The 21,053-nt window shown below is 35.1% G+C and overlaps 1 protein-coding gene and 1 long non-coding RNA gene across 2 annotated transcripts in view; one reads left to right on the forward strand and one right to left on the reverse strand.

The window, feature by feature from the left end:
• LOC139982934 (uncharacterized) overlaps positions 1–21,053 on the forward strand; it is a 149,378-nt gene that overhangs the window by 52,064 nt on the left and 76,261 nt on the right. The window lies entirely within an intron of this gene.
• The window catches only part of LOC139982927 (uncharacterized), a 58,834-nt gene that overhangs the window by 21,030 nt on the left and 16,751 nt on the right, over positions 1–21,053 (reverse strand). Inside the window, exons 4-13 of the mRNA XM_071996132.1 lie at positions 13,791–14,444; positions 11,831–12,169; positions 11,622–11,732; positions 11,033–11,082; positions 10,410–10,431; positions 8,441–9,957; positions 6,188–6,390; positions 5,156–5,232; positions 4,110–4,165; positions 2,413–2,532 (exon numbers count right to left, since the gene is read on the reverse strand). Coding sequence (XP_071852233.1) covers positions 2,413–2,532; positions 4,110–4,165; positions 5,156–5,232; positions 6,188–6,390; positions 8,441–9,957; positions 10,410–10,431; positions 11,033–11,082; positions 11,622–11,732; positions 11,831–12,169; positions 13,791–14,444 — 3,149 coding nt within the window. The remainder of the gene's footprint in view (positions 1–2,412; positions 2,533–4,109; positions 4,166–5,155; positions 5,233–6,187; positions 6,391–8,440; positions 9,958–10,409; positions 10,432–11,032; positions 11,083–11,621; positions 11,733–11,830; positions 12,170–13,790; positions 14,445–21,053) is intronic.

The following is a 21,053-nucleotide window of genomic DNA, read 5'->3' on the forward strand; positions in this document are numbered from 1 at the left end:
AATTTTATATTTTTAACTATGATAACAGTTTGCCTATTTTAGTCATATTTTGATAGTTCGTTTTCTTTTCATTTATTCTTATTTATCCAGTCAGGTTAAAGAGTCAAAAATAATTCATTACATGGCCTAGGTGAATGTATCTCAGTTTGTATACATTGTTTTTACTCGTGAGGGTTATATGGTGCCTAGAAAAGTATTTATCGAGCTAATTGAACTAATGTCTTAAATATATTAACATATTTAACATGATTACCATAACGGTGCATATTTTGTTTTATTTTGTTTATGAATTTGAAATGATTAGTGCGAAGTTAGATATATTTTATAGATTGGGAAAAGGGAATGGTGTAAGGTGAGTATAGAGTTAATAGTTAACTGAATCAAATCAATCTTTCTAATTTTCGTGACAGTTTTCTATTACCTCGGATTTTGTATTTAATTTTATATTTAATTGTTTTTCTAGCAACTATCAAATGTTTTAATTTGAATTAAATGTTACATTTGGCTAAGTGTTTAAATGGTCGAAGGGGCTGATGGTACGCTGGAAAATTTGTTTTGATTGTTTTTCATAATTTTCCAAGTATTATATTTTCATAGGTGATAAATTAAATTCATTAAGTTTAATGTTTACTTTTGTTTTTTGATAATAAGATGACACATAAGCAAAATATCACAACTTTCAAGTTTAAGCCCTTGAGTTTCTTCATTGTGTATATTCATAAATATCATTTAATCTTGTACTTCTTTTGGTGAGGGCTTCTTTCTAATGGTTGACATGAATGCGGCGTATATTTAAATTAACTATTTAAGTATTATTATTATAAACAGTGGTAGAATGGGTGTACACACAGGGGTTGCTGTAGAGGTTTTTTTATTTCCCGTTACTTGCTTACACGATGCACACACCTAGTCTATATATGTATGTGTTTATGTTGTAACAGAGTTCGAAATAACCAGTAAAACTGTACTGAAGCAAACTGTTAGTCTAAGATTCCTCTGTTTGATTATATATGTTTGTAAATCGTATATTTGACACAGAACGGGTTAAAAGGTGTTATTATTTTATATTTGTTTTTATAAACACAATCTGATTGAAGAAACGAGATTACATCAAAATGAGAATAAAACTTGAAGAAGAAATCCAGTATTAAGGAAACATAATCTATATTGGCTTATAGGGTGGATTTATATTACGAGAACAAATATTAGGGGTATGAATATTAGAAATGGAAGAGTAGTTACATGAATAACCAAAGCCAACATATATTGAACGTGTTTGCTCAGAGCAGATGCAAAACTATCTACGAAACAATGAACTGTTTGGAAGGATCCAGCGTGCTAATCGTGCCAACCATAGCACTGAGACAGCGCTGCTCCGTGTTTACAATGAATTGCTTCTCACTGTTGACAAGGGTGAGGAGGCCATCTTAGTATTATTAGACTACTCCGCAGCATTTGATACAATAAATCACAACATTTTCTTCAAGCGTCTGCAAGATACATATGGTGTGTTTGGTCATGTTCTATGCTGGTTTAAATCATATTTCACCAACAGATCCATGCAGATATATGCAGACGATACTCAAATCTTTGCAATCAAATCAGGTCGCGATCATGATGCCACACTCGCCAAACTTGAAGCTTGTATAAGTGATATTAGGTCGTGGTCTATTGCAAATGACATGAAATTGAATGACGTCAAAACTGAACTAAATCGCACAAGATGCTAACTTTTAAATGTCTTCATGGACTTGCTCCAACATACTTACACAACCTCATCCAGGAGTATTCGCCACATCGTTGCCTCCGAATGGCCTTCCGATCGGAATTAAAGAAGCTCAGTCTGTAGCCAGGTTCAAAACGCTTTTAAAGACTCACCTTTCTCACTGTTGTAGTTTCTGGCGTTTCAGCGCATAGAGACTTTGGTGTATAATTGCGCCTTATCAGAACTGTGTATCATTATAAGTGTATGGAGGTGAATGCATAGTGAAGTTGTTAGATATTTGTCTGATTAATGTTGATATTATCCAAGTTAATAAATGTGTTTTGTAATTAGCTTCAATGAGCCTATGTACTAATATCTGATGAGTTTAAATATTTAAAATCAAGTTTTTGAAATCCCAAATTACGTTTTCGTTATTATTTTGTGTCGCATTGCTGTTGTTTCTGCTACCCTTTTAAATATTCATTGACACTATGTGTTTAGAGGATTTTTTTTCAGTCAACGAAGTAGTGAAAGATTATAACAACTCTTTATTGTTTATGATATTACTCAATATACTCACTAGTTTATGACTGTATTCTTATCTATTGTTTTGTCTTAATGGTCCTTTTGTAATTTTGAATTCATAAATACATTAACTTGTATTGATTAATGTATTTATTTAGTATATTCCTTCATTTGTTACTTACGTCATGATTGGATGCTTCCACCAGGAGGTCTATGACTGAGCTCTGTACAGACTCACTACTTCTTTGACTAATGGCCAAACTACCTGAACACATCTCTGTAATAGTCTTGATGTCATTGGGCTATTGAAATAAATAAATAGTAATTATTTTATATAATAATATTAATGCCAAATTGAGGCGTTAAGGAAATGTGGGTGTTAAACAGAAAAGATGTTAGATTGGCTGATCCAGCAGATATTTGAAACAAAACTTAATAATTCTCTGCCTAAAGTTGACTGCTTGCAAATATATGTATACATTTCCTGTATACATGGGCACATCAATCTGATAACATGTTTAATATTACAATTGTTTATGAAGTTGCATCCATAAATTACAGAGTGAGCGATATCAATATGATCATTAATGGATTTGAAAATTTAGGAAGGAAATAATTTATCTAGAAAAAAGGCACCATTTATCAATTGCATGTCGAGGAATAACCTAAGTTTAGAGTATAATGCAGGACGATCTTTTCAGGTTGAAGGAAGCTCCATAAGAATGCTCCATTTGTGAGACGTGCCCAACTGAAAATTCTGCTCTCCCACCCACTCCCCCCCCCCCCCCCCATCTTTCGAATTTATGGCTACTAGAAATTCAAATTGGATTAACTTAAAACTTGAAAAGGAATATCAAGTAGAAATTAATGAAAATATTTTAAGCACATGTGGCATGACGCCATTGCATATTTCTATAATTATGTGAATCAATTTTTGAAGTAAATATGGTTTATCTTGTAAGAAATAAACCACACACACAAATATCTTCCTAAAGGAGTAAAGAGCAATAAATCGGGAATGAGTATTTGGCATTGTATTGTCTTTCTTGTACGAATCCACCCGATACACATAACTAGTACAATAACTACTGCTCTTGTTCCACAATCATGCATCAGTAACTACTGTGCTGTGTGCGCAACATGGTAAGATTGTTACAGGTGGCAGAGTAATTACTACAAAGCTGTTACACGTGCAACTACGAGTCCGAAAGGTGAAAATGCGAGGCGGCTGGGTAACGAAGACTGCTCCATAGCCGTACAATACGGAGTGCATGGTCGGCGCTGGCACATCACGTAGCCGACACACTGCAGCAAATAACTATACTGTATGCGAGATTCAGATGGTAGCCTAACTTTTTTTATAATCGCATTAGTAAATCCATTTGATTGAAACATTCTTCACAGACAGGTGAGTGTGCAAGTCTCACATAGATACTCAAAATGGGACCTAAGGTGGGGAGGGGAACCTAGCTTAGCCTTATGGGTAGTCCCACGTCTAAATTAGGCCGTAATATAGTAATAGTTTACCACGTCAAATACTCATAGACTCCTGGTCCAGTCGCGCAGTTCTTTGTTTCACATGGGAACGTGTAACAGCATTGCAGTAATGTTACCGTGTTACGAACACAGCGCAGTAGCTACTGATACACGGTTGTGGAGCATGAACAGTAGTTACTGTTCTAACTACGAGTATCGGGTGAAGCATCGCATTTCTGCCTCCGGAATATTCCATACCAGAGGACAATCTGCACCCTCTAGTATACTGCCTTTACTTTGATAATTAACCACGCCTTTCTCCCTACCCTAAGTTTACTTTACATGTTACTATTATCTGCACAGTGTAAAGTTATAAATATAACAAATAACAAATACTACCAACCTTGCTCCATACACCAGATGATAAATCAAGATAACAGGCGTCAGCTGATGATATTACTGTACAATAAAACATACATTCCACAAAATTAATAAAACAAAGATAAGCATATAAAAAATAAGTGACGGGTCATTTGAATATTGCTTATTCTTCCATATTTCATTTCAATAAACAATATACAATGAAACTGTACGGTACTATCTCGTCAAGTAAATTTGACTTATGATGTGTGTGAGTAATAACAAACACTGAGTTAATCCACTGATGACGGAGAAGGGAGGGTTGGGGGTGGGGTTAATCCTTCTAAATATGTATTCTCATTGTTCCCTAGGCTAATACCTCTAGCGCGGAGTCCTAACTTTTATCTTAATATTTACATGTTCAATAACTAACTGAGAAAGCTGCTTTAATTTCAGTAATATAAAGGGACTCAATTTTCAATCACAAAAACTTAATAAACTGATCCGTCGATGAATTTACATTCTGTGAATTCAGTTTAAGGAATGCTTGTCAAAGGAGAGATACTTTTTGGGAAAACTACCCCTTCCACTTTCAGGAATCTCTTTTTCAGCTCTCGCAATTTGGGCTTTTGTTCTTTATCGCCGTGTACCAGTAGGAAAAAAAAAACAAATGCATGTTTCTGCTAGTAGACATTTAGATCAAAATCACAGGGTGAGTTGGTTAACAATTGTCTTTCAAAGTTGGTATTATCTCAAGAACATAAGCCTGATTTTATGGGATTACTCTCAATAGCCTGTACAGTAACTGATGCTTGTTGTCATTCAGGAAAATACCACTGGGAACTTGATATTAGACATTCGATTTTTAAAGGACTTGTATGGGTTCGCAAGTGACTAACGTTGTAAAATTATATTCATGTTAATTGCAGCTTAGATCAAGATTTGAAGGTTAGTATACAAAAGTAGAAAAATCAAAATATAATTTTGCCCTTCCTTACCCAACCTTTGTAACCTACTGAGAAACAAAGTGACATATTTTGTTTCAAAATAAATTATCTGAATGACTAATATTGCAAATACGAACTGGACCTTTAATATTCCTTGAACGTGCTTCTTCTGGAATGATATCTGGCTTGATCGATGACGCCAATGAACAGCCGTGAAGCCTTGAGAGGGAAAAAAGAACACAGTTAATAAATACATTTGACATGTTATTAAATAAAATAATATCTTGTGCCATTACGGCAATATTGAGTTGGATATGAATGGATTTATTTTCATCCTTTCAGTTGTGAAGAGAGCTGTTTGGAAGGTGTGGATATATCGGCCCACTTTTGGTGACGATTCATAAAAAAACATGATTGTACACAAATGGTTATATATCTCGCAATGCATAAACTTACAGAATATTATAATAATATCAACAAGCCGTCCTTATACACCATACCAGGAATATGATAAAGAAACACACAGTGCGGTAAAATACAGCATCATATGCGTCCCTGACTATTTTACTTTTACAAAACACACTTATCTAGACCAAACACTGAATTGCCCTCATTGAAACCACGGGAGCTCCATTAAAACGAATATAACTAAACAATGCACCCCTTCTCCCTTCTACTATTACAAAGAAAAGTGTCCATCATAATGTCCTATATTGTGTTTTCGACATATAGAATTTCGGCATGTCTGTCGGACACAGCATATGATATTTGTTTCCTCATTTTAAATTGCTCATTTTTTTACTTATTTGTCTGTGGTTTTACTTTGAGTTGGTTTAAAGTACGAAGGTAAAGTCTTATTCAATTTATTCTCCCTCTGATACCCATCCACTCTACCTTCACACATGGAAAACAATGTTTAAAAGAAGTTGTAAATAGCAAAGTAACTATTGTAAAATATTGATTAACAAATTCGCATTTTAAGGTATATTCCAATTTACAAATCCTTTAAAGCAGCGTAACAATATAATTTACACGTTTTTAAATATTACTTTCATTAACTCAACTGGAGTAGAATATGACTGCACGAGGCCCTGCTCATAGTCCCCTTATACATGTACCTCTATCGTTAACCCTCTCACCCCACAAAGGGCATGTAAGGTGATTTACCGCTTACCATAGTGACTTGAATCTTGGTGACATCATTCCATAGTGTATTAATCCAACCACTTCTTTCTCGCTAAGTTCATTGCTATTTCTGATTATGGATATCTTCTCTACTGACGATAGGCTTGGTACACCAAAACCGGACTCAAGTCTGATATCTTTACCGTCAAATTTCCTGAAGGACCGGTTTAAGCATAAATGAGCTATTGGTATCTAAAGAATAGGAAAGAAAGATCAGAAATGTTTCCTTTATAATAAACTAATACATAGTAAGCCTATAGCATATATTCCACATGTATGACACATTAAATCACACAATAATCAACGAACGGCATTGTATTTAAGTAAACAAGCAATATACATAAAATCGTGTTGTATTCTATAAGTTTTTAACTCATAAACTTCACAATTTAATGATAACTGAACAATTTTTGTTTTTGAGATTTGCTTTTGTACGCACGTTTTATTTAATTCAATGCAAACAGTTATAAAACAATGTGTCCACGATTGATTCGAACTGTATTGTGACTAAAATGTTATCATGTTTTATGCCACTCGACGGAATAATATAGCACATTTGTGTTTGAAATCTGATCATTTTTTTTCCAGATAAAATAATTAAGACCCAGCACTAGTGTTACACTTCTTACATTTATTACTGTGGGATCCAGTCAGTATATGCATGTAACAATAGACACATCAGCCGAGGAAGACAACGTTTCCTGACTTGTCATCTAGAGGCCTGCAGTTCATCATTTATAGTCCAACTAAATATTTCTGATAGCAAAAGATGTTGGTAATAACTACTTTCACTTTGCAACCAATGTTTCAACATTCACAAGATATAATTGACGGTATCAAATAGGTTGTGTGCATACATGTTTTTATTCATGAAACTTAGCAAACCCAAACGAACAACAATAACAATTATATGTTCAGGAATAATTTAGCTCCCTCCCTCTGGTATTCTTGCAGTGGTTTTAATAATTTATTTCCCTTTTTTTTTATTTCCCCTAAAAATATACGGCTAATCCAGCCGATACCGGACACTTTGATGCCGTGAGTTCCCTCGACAATGGACTTCAGTTTTCGGGATTCAAAAAGGCAGTTCGACAGTCCAAGATGTGGCTTATCGCTATTTCTTGTAACTAATTGTATACTTTTCACAAGATAAAATTATAACCGTAGTACTTTGAAACAAATACTCAGTCTGAGAGATATATTTTTTTTCTCGAAATCTCTCCAATCGGATTGGCATATCGATAGACTCTAGGCAACCCAATTAGAAAATTTTGATTAGAAAAATTTGCTAACTCTAATTTAAATAAAAGAAAAAATGTTAGCAAACTGCTTATCCACAAGAGAGCCTGTGTAAGAGAATGTGTAGAAGTTAGTTGGCCTGATGTTTTGATCCAGCAGAATCTTCTTCAGAGGCTAAATGACAGTAAATGCAGACAACACTTTGAAATTTTTATTATATTTTCGAAATGAGTCGAAAGTAAAAGAATATTTTTTTTGTATTAACAATGTTTTGATAATAACATATATAGACATCACGAACACAAAATTATCTATATTTTTGTTTCATTACAGGCAAGCTATTATGTAAGGTTAACAAATGTGAATTGATACTTCATGAAACCCCCTTTCTTGGCAAGGAAGGCGAGAGGTGAGGGAGGGGTTGTTCAATGTTCATGGCGATCTAGCGAGTGTTATTTTCTACGTTAAATGGTGCCGTTGTGGTAATCTCTTTGGAGGCATATAGTTATTTTATGACATATAAGAAAAAAATGGACACCGTTGCAGCTTAGTTCATAAAATAGTCACCTAGTCCATTATACTAGTTCTACATTTGACACGTAACGTCAAAACAATAAGCAATTTGAAGGCAACGTGAACATGGTTATTTGAAAAGGACACTTTCAATGAATCATTTGTCGACGTTGAATTGATTCAACTATTGCTTTCGGTAGATATGAAGTTTTAATTTGTTAAAGTAACAAATGTTAAAATTGTAGGAGTTGTATCTTAAGATGGTGTATAAATAATCGCACGTTGCATGTTGAGTACAATAATTGCAAACGGTATTGGTGTTCAGCAAGTGCTGACCGTCTTGGCCTACATTTGACTTTGTAAGAAATACTTCCCGGTACGGTTGAGATCATGGTATGAGGTTGTTTTTGTTATTTAAACCTGCCTTTTTAGGTTAGTGATCGTATTCTATATAGCTATTAAACACGTTATTTGGTAAAATGTTACTTACCTGATTTTTCGATGCAACATCTAGTACTTTTAGAATAGATCTCTGTAGTAGTTTACTATCGTCCTTATGAATGTCTGTTCTTTCATACGAAACTAAATCAGGAACTGATTCTAGAAATGTGTCAGTTTTGTCTTCCTGTTCTAGCATGCACAAAATTGCAAACTTTTTACTTTCTCCTTTTTGCTGCAGGTATTGGATAATTTTCTCCCCGGCAATGTTGTTAATTCCACACGCAAATCTGTACAAATACTGCAGGTCAAAAGGATCTAAATTTTGAAACAACTGGTTGATACAATCAGTATTTTCATCAGATAATTGTTCTGCAAGGTAATGTGCAGCATACCACTCACAAACGGTTTTGTGATAAAAGTGAACCTCTGTTTTGTACTGAATATGGTCTTGTGCGTTTTGTGTGTCCGCTATAGTTAGAACTTCTTCTGCCACGAATATACCAATACGAAGATACTGATCGTAGAACTCATGCCCTAACTGATTGCGAAGCTGCTCACGATTCCAAACAAGTTTCTGATTCTTTTCACTCAAAGCTTCAAAAGCGATCTTGTCTAGTACGTTGTGTTCATGTTCCAATAACTCAAAGTTTGTGACATTTTCGTCTTTCATTTTATTCTTCATATGACTGTGAAAGCAAGAAATCATATACCGGAAAAAACTAGTTACAGAATCGAATGTTAAAGAATGTTCGTCTTCGTATGTCATGTGTGCAAACATAACAAAGAATAGAGGAACCTGACAAAGGTCATCAAGAACGGGATTTTCCTCCAATTTTCTCATGATTCTATCCACTGCTTCTCCATATGTTCCAACGACAGCCTTTTCAACATACTTTCTACGCGCCGCTTCACCGAACCCTGTAAGCCGAACTCGGTCTGAGTGAGGTGCAAACGTTTTTGGTACACAAGATGGTCTTGTCGTTAGAATGACGTTAAACCCTTGAAACATATTTTTCTTCATGATGTGATAAATGTCTGTTTCTGTACTCTCTTGATCGGGATACTCGTCAAAGCCATCGAGTAAAACCAACACGGATTTCATTTGATTCAATATTTCTTTTATATCTTCCTCACTGATATTTGAATCCCTCGGTAGAATGAATTGTCTAATCGCACTAAAAATTGATTTAACTCCTCCAAGTTGCCGTAGACGTAAATATATAATAACGTCTACTTCCTTTAACGGTGATGTAGGGATGGATTTGCACCAGTTATAAAGTAACTGTAAAGTCAACGTTGACTTGCCGTAGCCAGGTTCACCTTCAAGAATCTGTCGCTTCGTTTTTAAACAGTTTTCTTTGACTAATTCTTGATAGGATAACAATTTATCCCACTGTGCCTTTCCTTCAGATAAACCTGTCATTGATTTAATACCGCCCTCAACAAATACCTTGTCCACGCAATACATCCTATCTTTAATGTAGGGGATTGGTTGCACAGAATCATACAATATTTCATAGTTTGCTTTTAAGTGTCCGATGAAGTGCTCAGCTTTCTCCGAGTAATCTGTGATAAGAAAAACCGTGGTTAGCAATGTATGTAATAAGTTTCAAATATATGGACTCGTTAATAATTTGAAATAAAATGTATCAAACTTAACCCTTTTTGGCGGGCAGCGTCACTCTGAATTAACCAGACTCTTCACAATAAAGATTTTAGATAAATACAAAATATCAACATATCCATCAGTGACATGTGCTAGATATCCTTTGGTAGAACTACATGACAAGTATCATAACATATCATTCACCAGAATAGAGTGTGCCTATATGTGTACTCATAATTTAGCGATAATGTATCTCGGAATCACGTAGGATTACATAATTTTTACTACAATACAGTGTTTACGATGTTAGGTGCTTATAAAAGGTTGATTACTTGTTCTTTGTTTTGTTAGTGTAATGTATATTACCAATTTACGATATTAAAGTCAAGTTAATATTTTCTGCAACACATACCATTTTCCAGCATTGGGATACCCTGTGAAAAAGAAAACCATACCACTGGTTTTAATATACTTTAACACGATAACATAAAGTCTTATATTTTGCATCAATAATACTTCCCACAGCGATCTCACTTTTCTACGTTTGCTTTTATATGGAGCTAAGTGTCTAAAATTTGTTGAATTTAATGGAGGCTGTTTGACACACATTGTACAGTTGCCGATATGATGTATCTTATTAGCGAAGAATGTATGCCGAAATATTACACAATATGACTATTGGTTGCAAGAGGGACAACAGCAATAATTCCGACAATATCGAATGTGAATTTATCGCATGTATTTATTTATATATATATATATATATATATATATATATATATATATATATATATATATATATATATATATATATATATATCAAAGTGTAAATGGCGCTTCAGTGTATAATGAATACTTGCTCACATCTTTAGATGATGAAAGTGATAATACAGTGTCATGAAAACAAATAATAATTACAAATCAACTCCAGTCAAGAACCGCGAAAAGAGTAACCTAGTTTTCTGCTTCAAGAATATAGTGACTGCCTACTTCAGTTATAAAAAAAAGAAAGTACAGTATATTAATAAACATTACCTCACTTTCTGCATCACCACCTTGAATTCGTTTTATATTATTTTTCCTCGCTGAAAAGAATACAGAAATTTATTAAAAATCCTGATGTAGAATGTTGTAGGTAGCTAAAGATGTTGTCATGGAACAAATTCTTACTTGACTTGCATGGTTTGTGTGAATCTTTTACAAATAACAATTTTCGGTAAATCTGAAGTTTAGTTCTTGTACAGAAATAGATCAATTTGACCCTGAAGTAATTGTGCAATGAACCTTGCATCCTCTGTTCTATTTATATAGCAAAAAATCATAATCTTGATAAAGAGTTGTGCAGTATTCAATCTACCAGAAGCAACGTTAAGGCGACTGTTTGTGCAAACGTCATGTGTAGTTCACACGATTGACATGTACATTAATTCACTTATAAAGGAATTTACTTGAACAGAGTGTTCTGTACGTATTATTATCCATATTACCATGCTTTCTATGTTGACATATTGTAGCTACGTCTAGTATTCTACGTTTGTATGCATTTCTGTTGTAGTTGAAAAATGCTGATAAACACATATAACCAAATATGTATAACTTGTGTTACATTAATAGTATTACGTACCTCTTATTCTGCATACAATCACCACAACGACTATGATGATTATGATCAACAGAACCAATACGGCGATTATGGTTATTATGAAGATGTGTGTTCCCTGCTCTGTGGGAAGCACTATAAATAAAAGAAAAATGTGGAATGGTCATAAATAACAAGTAATCACGGAAACACTTCACAAAGCTGTGCATTAAATGCAACGTGTATTGGCTTACCATTTGGAAAGAGCAGATCAATCTTCGTAGAAAGGCTGAATAGTTCAGCATTCTCTCCTACAGCACGACACTCTACGGTAACTTTATTTTGAGTTCTTTTAGTAAAGTCAAAATTAACAGTCAGAGATATATCATACAAGTCACCCATCTGTGTCACCGTAAATTGATGTTGTGTAAAGTCAATGGGTGTTTGCTCTTGAACGGCTCTCCATTCAAGAGCCACTTTAGGTTTTATTCCAAGCACCGAGCAAGTCAAAACTTCCTGGGGTTGTTTCTCCAGGACGCAATATTGTTGGTGATTACATCCATCTATCACTGGAAAAACTGGAGTTGGATCAACTGAAAGGAAATAATACATGAAATGTATAATGTTTGTACATTTGGTGTTAGATTTCGAGTCTATGGTTCCCGAAACTGTTATGAGGTCGAATGGCTTACAGCATTAAAGGAATCAAACTATGTGCCCGAACGAACAAATATCTTGCGATGCTGCATTTCTTCTATCAACATTCAGAATATGCCTAATAGTTTACCATTTAATCACAGTACAAACTATGTGTTGCCACAAACCGACACAAGGCATAGTTTAGTTTTGTTTAGTAGGAAAAAAAAGGATCAGGAGGGACACTTAAGTCCCCATCAAGGACCATATAGAGAGAGAAGAAAAAACTGAAGACACAAACACTCAGACCCGATTACAATGCTTAAAGTGCTTGTCCAAAGCATTCTTAAACCCATCTTTCTCAACTTTCTCAGGCAAACCATTCCACTCATTCACAACCCTATTAGAAAAAAAGTTATGCCGAATATTAATCCTACTATGTGACTTTTGGAGTTTAAGACAATGACCTATGGTACACTAGCAAACATGAAAAAGTCGGTAAAGGATAAATTGTCGAACCATACACAATCTTGAAAACCTGGATCAAGTCCCCACGTAACCTCCTAAGCTCCAGTGTGGTGAGATTCAACAGTTGTAACCGCCAATAATAAGGAACACTCTTTAAGGAACTAATCATCCTAGTAGCCCTCCTCTGGACTTTTTCAAGTACTTCCTTATCCTTAGCAAAATATGGGTTCCAAGCCTGCACAGCATACCCCAGATGAAACCTAACCAACTGCTTATAAAGCCTAACTACGATGTCCTCTTTCAGGAAACTGAAGTTCCTCTTGATCATACCTAAAACCCTATTAACTCTTTTAGCAGCTTCAAGACAATGTTTAGAAGGTTGCAGAGATGAGTCAATGTAGATACCTAGGTCTCTTTCAACGGAGACCTCCTGTAACTCCACACCGTTAAAAGTGTATGTAAACTGTTGGTTACTACTACCAGTGTGCATTACCTTGCATTTATCAATATTAAAAAGCATTTGCCACCCCTGAGACCAGGTAAAAACCTTATCCAAATCCGTTTGAAAGGCATGACACATGTGCAGGTATCTAGATTTATACGTCAGTTTGTTTTGTCTATGCAAATTTACTTGCGACTGTAGTGTAAATTATAAGACTGCATCTTTTACGAGGAAGAACGGATTCGCCACAATTTTCCAAGGTATTGATACACAAACAGAAATTATCAGTATAACATGGCCAATTCCTAATAGAATATATACGGTGTCCACGGGAGATTTCAATTATCTTCATTCCATGTAGATTTGACTTGTACTGACATGGATAGTGTTATTGGCTCATTGATTGCCTGATAGAAATTAAGCAACAGGGAACTGAAAGAAATCGAACAGACAGGGGTGTGTGAGAAAGATAAATATTGATAAAAAGCCCATAACATGCTTTCATTGAAACTGATTATGAACTAACATAGTAACAGTTTGATAATTTGATGAAACAGCGTTTTATGCACTTTGGGAAAATTTATGCAAATAACCATGTATTTATGCTATTATGGTGATTCGGTAGAGACTGAGAAGCATTAAAGATAAAATAATATAAATGATCTTACCCATCACAAGCACATCGTACAGCACAATGCCGCCACTGACACCGTTATCGTAAACACACGCGTAGAGTCCTTCGTGTTCTACCAACGTGTTCTGTAAAGAAAGACTGCCCTCATCTTCTAGTTTGTATTCCTTGTTGCTGATTTTTGTGTGATTACTTTTCTGAAAGATGCTAACATACAGAGTTTCAAAAGCATCTTGTTGAGGTGACCACTTCCAAACGACTAAATTTATTCCAAGGTCTGTACAGGATAAATTCATCGGTTTATGGATCTTCAAATATATTCTAATGGGAGTTGCCAAAGAAGTGTAATCCATCCCTTTTTCAATCAAAAGAACGTTTTTGTCTTCCACTAGAATCAGTGGAACACTATTCGCTCGGCAGACCAGAAGACTTAAGACAGATGACTCCCCGAAAGAGAACGTTGTTGTAACATGTGATGTATATGTTACATTATCAGTTGTGAAATTCCTGTAGTTTGATGGTAGGATGTGATCGCCACCATGAGTTATTATCGTCCAACTTAATTTGACTGCAGGACGGCTGTCTCTGACAGAGCAGTTAACTTCAACGGAATCGGCTGTAGACTTAACACAGGTAGTACCGTATGTATTCAAACACTCCTCGATGACTGGAATGGTTATAGCTGGTTTCACTAAAAAAAAAACAAAAAAAAAAACAAGAGCATCAATGATGCAGTATCTCAATACTGGAAGTTCTAATTTCGATTGCTCGTTTCATATCTTTGCTCTGTCTCTACAATTATCAATATCAATATATATAATATTTTTGGTCATATAGTTTGACGTCAATGACAACAGTCAAATAAGAAGAGGCGAACAACTCCACCATATTCTTGATGCCCACCTTGAGAAAGCTAGGTCTATCGACCTACTGTACGTTACTCTAGACTGTAGTGGTGACTACCATCAAAACTGTGTACACTTCCAAGTATCAAAACAACCCACGTTTTTCCTTCTCAATAATTTTGACATGAAGATTTCGTGGATTTATGACTTGGAAAAAATAATGTACAAGTAGATTACAAGTTTTTAATTGAAAGTGATGGGTGGCCTCCTCCTCCCCTTATAGCCACCCCAGTTCCTCTCCATATTAGTATTTTCTTTTAATTCTTTGAATATTTGATGTCAAACATCACAGGTTCAAAAGAAAGCTAAACATACTTCTTATAACCTTATAGTTATACATCTTATATCCTTATAAATGAAGCTAAACATACTTCTTATAACCTTATAGTTATACATCTTATATCCTTATAAATAAAATAGGGATGCACCGGATATCCGGTCCGGCCGGACTATCCGGCCGGATAGTGAGAAATTATCCGGTTCCGGCCGGATATTTTTCAAAATCCGGCCGGATCTTTTTCAAAATCTGGCCTGAATCATCCCTTAAAAAGGTGTTGGTATTAACTTAAATCAATGTTAACTATTTCCAAAAATTAATAAAAACATTCAAAGTAAGGAAACATTAGGTTTAACATGTTTAATTTAATTTTCTCAATGGTCTGACCCACTGTTTCTAAAGATCAACCAAAAAAATACAACTACTGTAATTATATGAAGCTATATACAACAAATAAAGTTTGCAGTGAAATCATTTCTTGCAGCCTTCATCAGTTTAATATTGTAGTTATTTTATTAAAGAATGTAGATTACACCACTTCAAGTCATATTTAATCTCATAAATGGGGTCTTAATTTCACCTTCTTTGTAATATGCATATACCTCACCTAAGATTTGCTCCTTGTTTCATACTTCTACTTCTTATTAATGATTTCTTTTGTGTAATGAAAAAATCCGGTTCCGGCCGGATTTTATCCGGCCGGATTTCACGTACTATCCGGCAAAATCCGGTTCCGGCCGGATCCAAAAATTTGGATCCGGTGCATCTCTAAAATAAACATAACCTTATCCAATTTTTATAGTCTTATAAAAGTTGTGATGCTATGGCTGGCTCCTCTTTTATACATACTCCAGTGAAAATAAAATGTGATAGATTATAAGTTTTGTTCTTAATTCTTTCTTTTTTTTGGGGGGGGGGGGTTAAAGAAATATACCAAACAGGCTGTTAATTCATAATGATGCTTCGTTCTAGATATGCACAATATACACTCTATTCCAAACTAATAGTTGTTGTATTATCCCATTCACATTATGTTAAATTTATGGAGTCACAGTTAAAATATAAGTTGGAAACTTAAGTTAAAATTAAAACACACTGTAAGGCAATCGAACAAACTTACTGTACCCTGGCCCAAAACTGCCTGAACACCACCAGTACAATGCTAATGTGGCCAATACTAAATGTAGGCCTAATATAGGATGCACTACTGTAGGCCTAGCCTAAACTTGTAAACACAACAATGTGTATACGTAATTATACAAAAATACCTGATGGGCAATCAAACAAACTTATCATGACTCTTGCTCTGAAAAACTACCTGAACAACAGTACAATCCTTAAATTGATATTACTAAAACCATGGAGCTATAAACAGACGAAGTCCTAATATAAATTAAATGCAGTACGACAATGTGTATGAAATTAGTGTGCAATAAATTTTGAAAATTGGTCGCGAGGGTGGCCATTTTCGTATATCTAACATGTAGCTGCCATGAGTCCTAACCAATCTGCTACAAACCAGAATTGGAGGCGGGGCTTGAGTCATTGCCAATCTGCTACAAACCAGACTTGGAGGCGGGGCTTGAGTCATTGCCAATCTGCTACAAACCAGACTTGGGGGCGGGGCTTAATTATCAAAAACAAGGAAACAAACAAGTTTTGGAGCGTGTGCAAAAAAGCCTTGGTTCAATGGTTTTTCAGAGGGATTTGGCCAAATTTGGACATAAATCGGTGAAAAAGTCATGGAATGAGATACAATTCTGGAATAAAAAATAGTAACTTTTGTTGGCCTATATGATATATGCTTGCTCTGGAAATTTCAGAGAAAAAGAACTTTGTATGAAGACGCTGAAAATTTTTTAAGAGAAGAGAGAGTCCCACTTACTGTTACAATATCTCTATACATGTAATGTATTGAGATAAAAACAAGAGCATCAATGACGCAGTATCTCAATACTGGAAGTTCTAATTTCGATTCCTAGTTTCATATCTTTGTTCTGTCTCTACAATTTTCAATATCAATCATGGTACAACAAATACAGAACTTGCATTTACGCTACTCTGCAACGAAAAGTCTCTGCAGGTTACACTTCATTCCTGCGAGTGTTGCCTTTAGCGCCCATTGCCTGTTTGTCGAGAGAACAGCGTTGCAAGGTTTATTAATGTCATAGAATATTTAAGAACTTGTTTTTTATGTGATATCCTTCATCTTGGGTCAGTCTCTGTTGGACTTTTTGGTCATATAGTTTATGATGTATCAGGTTCCTAGACATCAATCAGCTCTTCGTGATGAATTGAAAAGTATTTTTGGATACGTGAAATGTACATCTTATGTAGGAACCTCTTGTTAATTTTTCTTCACACTGGTGAATATGAATGTACGATTTAGTGCAAAAAAATATTACAAGAAGTTGTTTTTCTAGGTTAATCAAAGTTTATTGAATCAAGGCAATGCATGAAATGGCGTGAAAAGTTCTGAATTAAATTAAGAAGTCCAAAAAGTTACTATATCCCAAGTGCCCACATAGGAGAATCCAACCTGCAGATGCAGAAAGAGTCCTGAAAATGAAAGAAAACAATAATAAAAACAGAACGTTGGATAATAGGAGACAATATATAAAGTCACATGACGAATGACTTCACATTGCTTTTAAATGCAACAAGCCCATATTACATAACACGTTGTAGTGGAACTTGTAAATGCATTTTCTCTCTGAAAATGACAGAAACATACAGCATTACAGGGTGGAGAATTTCAAAACAAAGTGAAATAGGCACATGCACAACCAAAAACCAAAAAAAAAAAAAAAATAACTGCTATATGAATTCACAAACAAAAGAATACTGACAAAATGCGTTGCAAACACTGTACGAAAATTCAGTGCACACTTATCCATTGGGCAAAGTAGAGAACCAATGTTAAATTGTCACTGACTCGACCAACCTGTAATGTAGCCTACAGTACTTTATCCACAATTAGCAGGTGGGCCTATGTATCTGGGTACACCAGATAAAATCACACAAGGTAAAGCTATACTTAGTACTAACCAGAGCCGACCAAGGCAGTACTTTTTTTTAATATAAGCTTATTTAATTTTCAAGTACTATTATATGTATAGTAAAGGCTTCATAACTGACGCACCCCCGTAATTGACGCACCTTAAATTATTACTAGCAACGATACAGCAGGCCACCTAAACTTTTTGCAGTCAAGCAGAATTACATATTTCATGATTTTGAATGCATTTGCTGACCAAGTTGTGGTATTTTTTAAGCTTTTAACATCCTCCCCCAAGTTTTGCACGTTTTTTGGCCAATTGGAAATCTTACACCCTAAAAATTCCCAACATTACCTCAATATGATAACACTACTCTCTGGGACATGACCTGTCTGAGCTTAGAGGCTCAGAGTCAGAGCATAGCAAACAGGGGTATGAAAGAACTTGGCACGGCAGACATTTTGTGGTCAAATTCTGCTGAATTGTACGATGCATAAGCACAGAAACTTAAATATTTTGAGATCAGAACATTTCTGAGGAACTACACATATGAAAAACACATACAGTTGAGTAATTTGGATTTTTCCTTGATATATATCATTGATCAAATCCTTAAGTGCATCAATTATGAGCCCACCATGCTACTGGGCATGAAGGTATTGCCAGTGCTGAAAACCACCAGTGACAGTTCTAGTCAGAAGTAAACTAATAATACCAGCATAGGCTTAGTATTGTGTAGTTGTACTATCACTACCCTACTACTAAGTGCTTAAGTCCTCCAAAATTCAAGGCAACCACATTGTATTCCTAAACGATGTCTTGAAAGCAAACATATTCATAATTCATAAACACACGGTCCCGTAATATGAGTACACTGCACTATAGAATACTTAAAACTACAACCCTAGGCTACACACTATGGTAACGTGCATATACATGTACATATGCAATTAACCACGATAGGATACGTTGATGCCCGTTTACAAGTGCAACCTTAAAAAATGTCACTTTAAATCAACCCAGAATGCTGGAAAAACTCCGAATTTAGCCTCAAATCATTGTTTAACTTGTTTTAAACAATCGACCGGACGATGGAGGTGGTACTTCCTTGAAAACGGAAAATGTGCAATTCGAAAGATGAAAGGATTTTACTTACGTTTCGTTTTTATTTTTCAAGCCGAGGCAAAGTAATTTTCGAATTTCATCCACATTGTGAGTCCGACATCGTCGCAAACAGATATTTAATGAATATTCAACTTCTTTTGTACAAAGTTTTGCTTGAAGCAATTCGATGGCTGCTTTATGAATATGTATTAAAACGGATTTTCAGACGATATCCAAGCCGCAGTGTACTAAAATCTAGTGATGGGCTTAGCTCCCACAATGCATTTCACCGCTTTTGCGAAGTGTTTAACGATTGCGCAATAACACAGGTTTCAGAGCGTGTGCAAAAATGGGTTATTTCAACTGTATTTCAGTCCAAATTGGCCCGATTTGGACATAAATCGGTGAAAAAGTCATAAAGTGAGATAAAATTCTGGAATAAAAAATAGTAACTTTTGTTGGCCTATATGATATATGCTTGCTCTGAAAATTCCAGAGAAAAAGAACTTTATATGAAGACGCTGAAAATTTTTTAAGAGAAGAGAGAGTCCCACTTACTGTTACAATATCTGTATACAAGTATACATGTAATGTATTGAGATAAAAAACAATGAACAGTACATTTGCTAGTAACGATCACATTGGTTATTGATAGGCACGTGGCTATATTTGAAAGTTATTGAAGAACAAGACTGTTCCATGTAACCGTATATTGTTTCAGAAAGATCAGTTTGATATAGTTGGTTATTCTGATACTCCAATGCGTGAAAGTTTCTGTTACCAAAATTGCCTGCAAAGTTTGCTGCATCTTTGGGTGAAAATTTATGATATAGCAGCTCTGAACATTTCAAATTTGGGCACATTTTTATCAATGCAACAGCTGAGTAAATGGTACCATATTGAAGCTTTAACTAACAAAATCATTCACTAAATTGTTAACAATGTATTTAAATCCTTCATCCAATGAGGAAAACAATAGTATATGAGGTGTCATAGTTGCCGATGTGTGTTATTTCCGCTTGGTCGAGTTCGGGAAAAGGTCAATGCTGCCCTCGTCCAATGGTGTGTAGGATGTAACCTTTTATACCCACCTCCTCGATTTGCATACTTATGTAATCGATGCACACTTACGTAATCGATGTATACTTACGCATTATGTAAGGTTACATTTCTGTGTATTTGTTGTTTGCTAATTTGTAAGAGTAGTTTTGTATTGAAAACCATAAATAAACCTTTTAATTATGACCAAATTTGACCTTTAAATGCCCAAAATATTGGTGAAATGTTCTGTTTGAGGGTGCTGTTCACAAGCATCGTTAGGCATATGACCCTGAAAATGCAGTTTATTTGTAGTCCCTATGCTAGTGTACAGTACTACCCTCTAAATTGTTAAGCACCTGTATGCAAATTCTAATAAGTTGTTGTCATTTTAATTACTCAAATCAGCTTTTGCAAGCATTTTCATATCGAGTCGTAAATTTGATAAGATAACATTAAATACACAAGTTTTTTACTTGAGTTTTCATAAATAAGATCAATACAGTCTTGAAAAATGGTATTTAAAGAAAAATTGAAATGTACTCACAGGCCCAAAGTGGACCCTCAATTAGGGCCAGAAGTGAGATTTCTTAAATATGAGGGCGCTGTTCGTAAAACGTACGACACGCTTGACTTTTTTTGGGCACTCTTCCTGTACAACTACCACTGGACAAGGATCCTATGCAAATTATTTCTCAAACATGCCTTTGTTTGTGAATATGGAGCACACTCAATGTAGGGCCCAGAAAAGGCCACTATCTCATTTTCTGCCAAAGAATTACTTTTCCTCAAATTTTCCTCAACATTAGCAAAGTTCGAAGACTGGTCACATGTCTTCCACAATATCTGCAATATCAGACATTTATGCAAAAGATGCCTCCAAAATTGAGGGAAAATTTTGATTGCCAGGCGTGGCCGTATCCTTTGAGACATGTGGCAAGACACCATAGCAATTTCAGACGATTCTGAGAGGTTTC

The sequence above is a fragment of the Apostichopus japonicus genome, chromosome 16 (genome assembly GCF_037975245.1).
Source record: "Apostichopus japonicus isolate 1M-3 chromosome 16, ASM3797524v1, whole genome shotgun sequence".
In the NCBI taxonomy this organism is placed as follows: domain Eukaryota; kingdom Metazoa; phylum Echinodermata; class Holothuroidea; order Aspidochirotida; family Stichopodidae; genus Apostichopus; species Apostichopus japonicus.